We start from the raw sequence: 7,662 nt of genomic DNA on the forward strand, positions 1-7,662 counted from the left end.
AAAATTAGGAGTGGAAAGTCTTCAAAAAGAATCAAAATTAAAGGCTGCATGCTACGGTTTATGATTATCATGCATAGAGCACTTGCCAAAAAAAAAAAAGAGAGAGAGATTCAAAACATATTCACGTTTGCCCGTGCTGATCTAGTGACTAGTTTTTGTAAATCATTCATTCAACATGGTACTGAATATCGTTTTACATGATGCCCGCTAGAACTCACCGGCCTTTTCTTAGTTAGTCATTCCCCTAAGCACACTCAAGCTAGGACCATTCAATTAAGCGTTGTAGCGATGGAATTCATGTTTTCCTTTTTCTTTTTGAAGCCAGATCACAAACAAGCATATTAATCAAGATACAAGAAAAAAGAGCCATCTAGTTGGATCGTACGTGCTGGAGAGCCACATAGAGTTCAAGAGTACTGAGGCTCAGGTGTGACGATGGCTAAGTTGAGTACTATGGCCAAATCATAACCCATTAGGTGCCCTTTAGATTACTACGTACGGCTCATGGCCAATCAAAATGTGAAAGAAACCCGCATGTTTTTCCTCTAATCAGGGCTCCACTCCTACAGATCAAACCTCCAAACATATATACCAAATGACAGCTTTCAATCCCTAAATCCCCACGTGGGATTTATTGCTGGAAAGGTATCATAATTGGCAACCTTGGCTGGCTCGATCATTTCCTCCAATTCCAACCTTTGTTGTTGTTGTTGCTGCTGCTGCTGCTGCTGCTGTTCTTGCCAACTGATCACAGGCCTTGACCCTCCAATCCCCAAGATTAGATCAAGTGTCATACTATTTCGTGCTGCACTTCCTCCAAAGCTTGACGGCACTGTCGTGTTCCTATCCGGAGCCACCGTAGTTCTCCCATGTATCAAACTAGAACTACCACTTTCCTCTTGTTCCTTGTTCTTGATGAAGCCTTGGTTTTGATCACCTCCCATGAGCATTTGGCTAAACACCATATTTTGTATTGTAGAGCCACCAATAGCATCAAAAATCTGTGAGATATCTTCATGAGGGCCTTTCTGCAAAAGCTGATTGGTGAATTCACCGCCATTTATCCCAGCCATGTTTGATTGATGATCAGGCTGTGGTCGGAAGTGATCATATGAGGAGTTAAGCTGCTGAACGTTACCTGTGTATGGTGGTCTAATCGAAGAAAGCTGGTCAGGACCAGCCATGCTACTAACAAAGCTCTTTTGCATCATGGGAGAGTTTATAGTGTTGCTTGCAGTGGCACCCATTTGGGCTGCTTTCTGTAATAAAGCTGTTGCTGACATGTGAGCAGACCCGGATATTTTGCAACCATTTTTGCTGTCATGTAGGTAATTCAAGCCAGAGGAGCTGTTGGAACTGAGCTGAAGGCTTGATGAAGAGGAGGTTCTTGGACCACCAAAGAGAGTACCGGAGCTGGTTGAGAACATGCCTCCTGTCATGTTCATAGGTTTGAAAGGCATTGGGACTGGTTCTTGAGGGAGGGAGTTAAGGGGGTTCTTGGGGTCTAAATTGTTGAATTCGGATGTTCCAATGGATGCATTGGTGGTTGTATTCATGGGCATGGATGACATAAGCTCCTGCATTTGTGTCTGAAAGTTTGATCCGACATTATTCATCAGTCCCTGATTTACTTTGTTGTTTTCTTCCGCTAATGCATCACAAAAGGCCCTGTGGGTGATAAAACTATCTCTTCTGCACGCACACGAAGAAGTGAGCTGCATTAGGTTTTGGTTGCTAGTTTAAAAACCTTAATTCGAATAATTAAGTACAGTAGACTATAATATTTGTATGAGAAGAAAAAATTCAAAACTTGCACCATAAAAAGAAGCACCAAAAAGGGTATCTAAAAGAGTACCCCATCAATTTGTCGGCCATTTCTAAATTATTTCCTTTAATTGGAAAGTTTGAAATACTGTGATAATTTAACCTAAGTGAAAACAGCCCATTTATATATTACCAATTGGGGCAGATTTTCAACAGGCTCTGCGAACTTAGAAATATATTAACCCACAAAAAATACTTAATTAATCAAAATTCCATGCAGATGAAGTACTTTTATATGTTTAGTACTCTATATATGCACTTGAGGAAATTAAATATCAAATGAGAACCTGGAGAAGATGGTTCCACAATCACATTTGTATTCCCTAGTACCACAGCTCTTTTGATGAGCCTTCCAATCCGATTGCACAGCATATTTCTTTGAGCACTTGTCACATTTCCATTTCTTTTCTCCATGTTTCCGGCTGTAGTGTTTTTTAATGCCTGTAAGGTCTCCTAGTGCACGAGCAGGTTTGTTGTGGACACATGTGGGCTCAGGGCATATGTAGACCCGTTTCCTGATCTCGGTGCTCGTTCTTTGCTTGAGCTTCCATGGAAGATTATGACCTCTTCGGTGCAACTGCAGGTTTTGGTCCCTCTGGAACCCTTTATTGCAAATCTCACATACAAACCTGTTTGTTGCCATTAGTGTTGTTGGTGATAGAGCAATAACTTCAGCATTTGGATCTATTAATCCATAAAAATTCCATAATTAGCATATATATATATATATATATATATATATATATATAGCCTTGTCGAATTGATCATCCACAAGGCCAGGAACGATCGATATTATAAGCTAGCTAGATTGCTAATTCTCTAAGTGAGAGGATGAAATATTAGAAATAATCATTTATAGAGAAGAAAAATGTCATCCATATATATTATGTAAGTCGGAGTTTCATAAATATCATTCCATCTATAGTACTATTGATTCCATCATGACCCCATAGCACCCACAACAGTTAGAGGCAAAAAGAGAGAGATACAAAATGCAATCAAGCTAGCTAACAGTTGTCAACAATTATTGTAATCTGATCTCTAGGCAATAATTGAACTTTTATCATAATAATTATTCTTTCGACAAATATGGCTATCAGCTTTAATATTTTTCGAGAAGATAACCTCATGATTTATAAAAAAATTTCTTTGTAATTCTCTTGACCTAAATCATATACCTCTTAACGTGTATGCTCAAACATGACTACTGAAACATGTAAAATTCAGTGGTAAAATCGCCTCTTATATATGTTCAAGAACGTAATTAATGCATGCCAAGAGAATTTACGTGATTTAATTTCAAAATTAACTTCAGCAAAACTTCTTTCGGGATTACAAAGTTCAATATTTAACCTAAGGAACCAGCTAGCTCGATCGCTAGATGTTTTAACAGGAAAAACATGACTAAGATTCGTGGGTGGTTGAATTTGCCTGGAGTTCCTGGAAGATTCCTTTTCTTCTTAACTGGCTGTTGTTGTTGTTGTTGCTGCTGCTGTTGGGAGGTGGAGCTATTGCTGTTAGAGACACCGGAGGGTCGTCCTGAGCTTGAGCCATGGAAGTTTTGTTGAAGCTGATTTTCCTGATCCCCAGTATTTCCTGAAGAGAAACTCCCTTCATCACCTGTAATATTTGACATTCGAAAGGGATCAGAAGATTGATACTTGTCTTCCTGTTCTTTCTTTTTTATTTTTTTCTTCCTTTCCAAACACTCCTTTGTTTCTTTCTAATTCCTTTCTTGTTGCCGGCGCTCTTACTAAAAGGAACGGCTTGTTTTTTGGTTAACACAAAATCAGGAGTTTTCTTTCATAAGAGGAAGACAAAAACCAGAGAATTCTCCTTCATTTCTAGTGAAGAAGTTGAAGTCATGAACTATTGCTGCCACAAGAGTACCATTGGAACCTGGTCTTCTTTGGCCTTATATAAGCATTATATATAGTATTCATAAGAGACAATCGCTTAGCAAATACCCCCAACTTCTTGGTTAATTATTATATATCATATATAATATTGATCTTGGCCATTCCATTTCACCTAATTTTCTTTATTCTTTTTCAATATATTAATTATTTTTTTCCATTTTTTTAAATTTTTTATCTGCATCTATTATATATGCAGGGAAGCTGGGTGTCATTATAAATCTGTTGATAAATATTAGCAGAACTTCAACTGGATTATCAATAAACTAGCAAGTACATCAGTACATGCGGCCTTTAGGTAAAATTCATATATAAAGAATGAATAAATATAGATAGAAGTCATTATTAGGAGCATCCATTTTATACACATGATGTGGCATCATCTAGACCACACATCTCTCTAAGTAAGTGTTGAAAATAATCAACTAGAAATAATCATGCAGTGAGTATAAAATGTACACTACTATAGTTGCTTCTCTCTAACATTACTCATAAAGAATAGATTAGGAAATCGAAAGGATAGGGGAATTAAATATGAAGCCAAAGTTAGCCTGTACGTACACTTGATGTCTTGGCAATGAAGGAACTTATATATAATATCTTTAACTCATTAATAATGGCTAAACATATATATATATATATATATATATATATAATACAATCAGGAGAAACACAGCAAGATTAAACATAGCTTACTCAAGTACGTACTAATTAAGTAACTAGGTCAAAAGCTAGGCTAGCGGTCTCGTTTGTCTTAAAAAAATATCTCATTTTATTTTATTTTATCTCATTTTATTTAATTATTATAATTTTTTTAATTTTTAAAATAAAATAAACAATTTAAAATTTTTAAATTTCAAAATAAAAATAATATTAAAAAATATATTTTAATAATATTTTATTTAACTTTTTAATTTTAATATTAACTCATCTTATCTTATTTCATCTTTAAAAACAAACGAGGTAATAACCAACGCCTTCACAGCTAGCAGCCGCGCGCCAGCCTTTTTAGTGAAATGACGCCACTGATCATCATGCTTTCACGGTAAAAGCTAGCATAGGATGCAACCACTTTTTAAGAAATAATTAGTTTATAAAGAGTTGGCGCTCTATAGAATAGAAAATAAATAAATATATAATTATTGCATTCGCTTTTTTTTCTTTTTGAGTAATTTCTTTTCACTAATCATTGCAATTCAATATATAATGTCTTATTCATAATGATTATAATTTGCCATTTTAATTAGGTCTACTTTCATTCGGAGTATATAATAATATAAGTACTCATGAATATTAATTCTCTCTCAAATTAATAACTGAGTACGTTATTAATTATATTAGCATCGGCATCTATTTATGTAAACTTTGAGGCTTTTTAAAGGAGTTTTGAGTACTCTTGGATTCTATTTATCATGTAGTACTATGTGTGTGTGTGTGAAGCTAGAACGTCGTGTATAATTCAAAGGAAGGTAATTAATTTCTAATTAGCTTCTGCAGTATTAGTCATTTTGGCATTCATCCAATCATAATTCAAGCCTTTTATTGATCATTTTATTTCTCAGTTTTATTTTTTATTTTTTAAATTAGTCGTTGTAATACTAGCTAGTTAGATCAATATATACTGGCATTTATTAAGCAATTAATATAAATTAATCAGTATGAAAATCATTTTTTGCACAAATCAGACAATTATATAAGCTGCATATTATATGCATATATATATATATATCTGTTAATATAAACAGTGCCGAATCTTATTGTCTTATATATATGATCCATTGTAGGAACCAAACAAGTGAATATCGCTACATAAATCTTAAAACTAATTAAGCAAAGACATAGAAAGATGATGTTACCTTTATTTTCTAGGTTTGCATGATATATGTGATCAGCTAATTAAGCATATTTATAGTTGTGAAGAAATAATATTCCAACCAATTATATAATATATACTTAGAAAATGTGTGTGTATATATTATATATCCAAGAATATCATACTAATAATTATTATAAGTGCATGGAATTTGACATCTTATGGAAAGTGATCACATTTATGCAATATTATTTATAAGTTGCTAATTACAAGCCATGCACTAGCTTATAGCCTAAAAGACAACCAGCAATTGAGGAAGTATATATTAATTACAATCTGTATATATCACACAGTATATACCACAGCTTAGGATTGAACAACTTGACCTCCACTTTGAATTCTAAACGACTAATGATCAGTTCATATAATATAAACAAAAGGGATTGGAATACCTTGTTGAGAGATTCATGATGCTCCTCATCACATCCGTTACCGCCTATTTCTCAATTTAAACATCGTTTTTAAGGAAATTAAGTGTATATAATATAATATATATATATATATATAGTGATAATATTATGGTGCATGATTCTTGGCGCAGCAACTAATATTTTATATAGTAATGTTATTTTTCATCTTATTTTTTATCATTCTTCATCAAACTTGTTGATCATGTCGTGATCGAGGGTAACTTAATTACCTAGCTAGACAATTGTGAAAACTACTTAAATCTAAAGCAAAATAGATTTATGAGTACTATATTATATTAATTTTCCAAAAACCTAATAACATTCTTTTTACTAATTGTTTTAATGTTGCAATCTTTAATTCAACGTGTATTATACGTGAGATCAACAAATAATTAATTACTAGATCTCTAATTAATTAATGACGCATTTTTCATATTTTTGTTGTCATGGATCACATCCATACATAAGCAAATTTCATTGCATTTTGATAATATTATCCATTTCCCTTTTTTTCCTTTCAAGGAATATTTCATCATGAGTACTTTAATTATTGCAGCTTCCTCAAACCTATATATAATGAAACAACAACCAGCCCGGCGATAAATCATGGGAACAACAATGTGACAGGAATTAGAATATATATGATCATCCATGCATGGGCTAATTACGTTAATTTAAGTCTCAAGTCAAAACAACTCTTGGGGCATTTTCATGTAGATGCCCCCTTGATGATGATGATGATGATGATGATGATCAACTCCATCACATTAATATAATTAACGATCCTTATAATCACGCCAAAAATAGATCATTGCCTAGTAAGTATCTATGAAGATCGATGTATTTGAGGAAGCTAGCTAACATCAACACAACAACTTAAAGACAGAGAAATTGCAACATCATGTGCATATTAGACCAAATTTCTTATGTATGTTATGATAAAACTGGATATTAAACGTTTGAAATGGCATTTGGATGCCGGTAAAACATAATTAATTCAGACCGATCCAGTTGCTAATTGACATAAGCAAAGTAACCGAATGGATACAACCAATGGAAAAGACAGCCATCCATTATATTCCATTCTGATAATATTTTTATAATTATATTATATTTCTTTGAAAAGATATGTGAACGTACGGTGGGAAAAAAACAAAAGGATAGTCTTTTTTTTTTTTTTTTTTCCTTGATATAGACATGTTTTGATAATGAAAAGAAATTGATATATAAGGAGAATATATTTTAGCATTTTTCAGTCGTCCATCAAATTACATGCACCTCGTCAATTTGATGTAAAATGATGGTTTAAAAATTAATATTGATTTGATCAGCACATTATTTTTTTTTATAAAATCTTCTCTAGTTTTGAGCAAATTAATAAGCAAAGTGCATGCGTACCATTAGGACCTGATCTTTAATTAATGTGCTTATAAATAATATTACAGCACCACCCCAATTATACCGCTCATTTTGTCTTATTGACGTGGCAGTACCGTGCCACGTAGTTTATTAAAAAAAATATAAATATAAAATGAGTAGAAGTAAGGTTTCAGTCATCTATTTTTTGTGTTTTTAATTAGATGTCATTTTATTTTTAATATACTTTTTATTTTTATTTTTATGTGGTATCACGTCAATA

At 33.2% G+C, this 7,662-nt stretch overlaps 1 protein-coding gene across 1 annotated transcript; it reads right to left on the bottom strand.

The window, feature by feature from the left end:
- Positions 1 to 208: 208 nt before the first annotated feature.
- LOC109002251 (zinc finger protein GAI-ASSOCIATED FACTOR 1-like) lies at positions 209 to 3,725 on the bottom strand. The gene is made up of 3 exons (XM_018979915.2): positions 3,256 to 3,725; positions 2,112 to 2,508; positions 209 to 1,692 (listed from the first exon to the last, which is right to left on the bottom strand). Exons 1-3 carry the CDS (start codon positions 3,458 to 3,460, stop codon positions 606 to 608), a joined length of 1,689 nt encoding a protein of 562 aa, XP_018835460.1. The 5' UTR covers positions 3,461 to 3,725; the 3' UTR covers positions 209 to 605.
- Positions 3,726 to 7,662: the final 3,937 nt, after the last annotated feature.

The sequence above is a fragment of the Juglans regia genome, chromosome 11 (genome assembly GCF_001411555.2).
Source record: "Juglans regia cultivar Chandler chromosome 11, Walnut 2.0, whole genome shotgun sequence".
Lineage (NCBI taxonomy): Eukaryota > Viridiplantae > Streptophyta > Magnoliopsida > Fagales > Juglandaceae > Juglans > Juglans regia.

Coding starts and splice junctions, on each gene's coding strand:
- LOC109002251 (XM_018979915.2), bottom strand. CDS start 3,460: ATGTCAAATATTACAGGTGATGAAGGGAGTTTCTCTTCAGGAAATACT. Junction 2,509..3,255: donor GAATCTTCCAGGAACTCCAG/GCAAATTCAACC, acceptor ATGGATTAATAG/ATCCAAATGCTGAAGTTATT. Junction 1,693..2,111: donor TGTGGAACCATCTTCTCCAG/GTTCTCATTTGA, acceptor GTGTGCGTGCAG/AAGAGATAGTTTTATCACCC.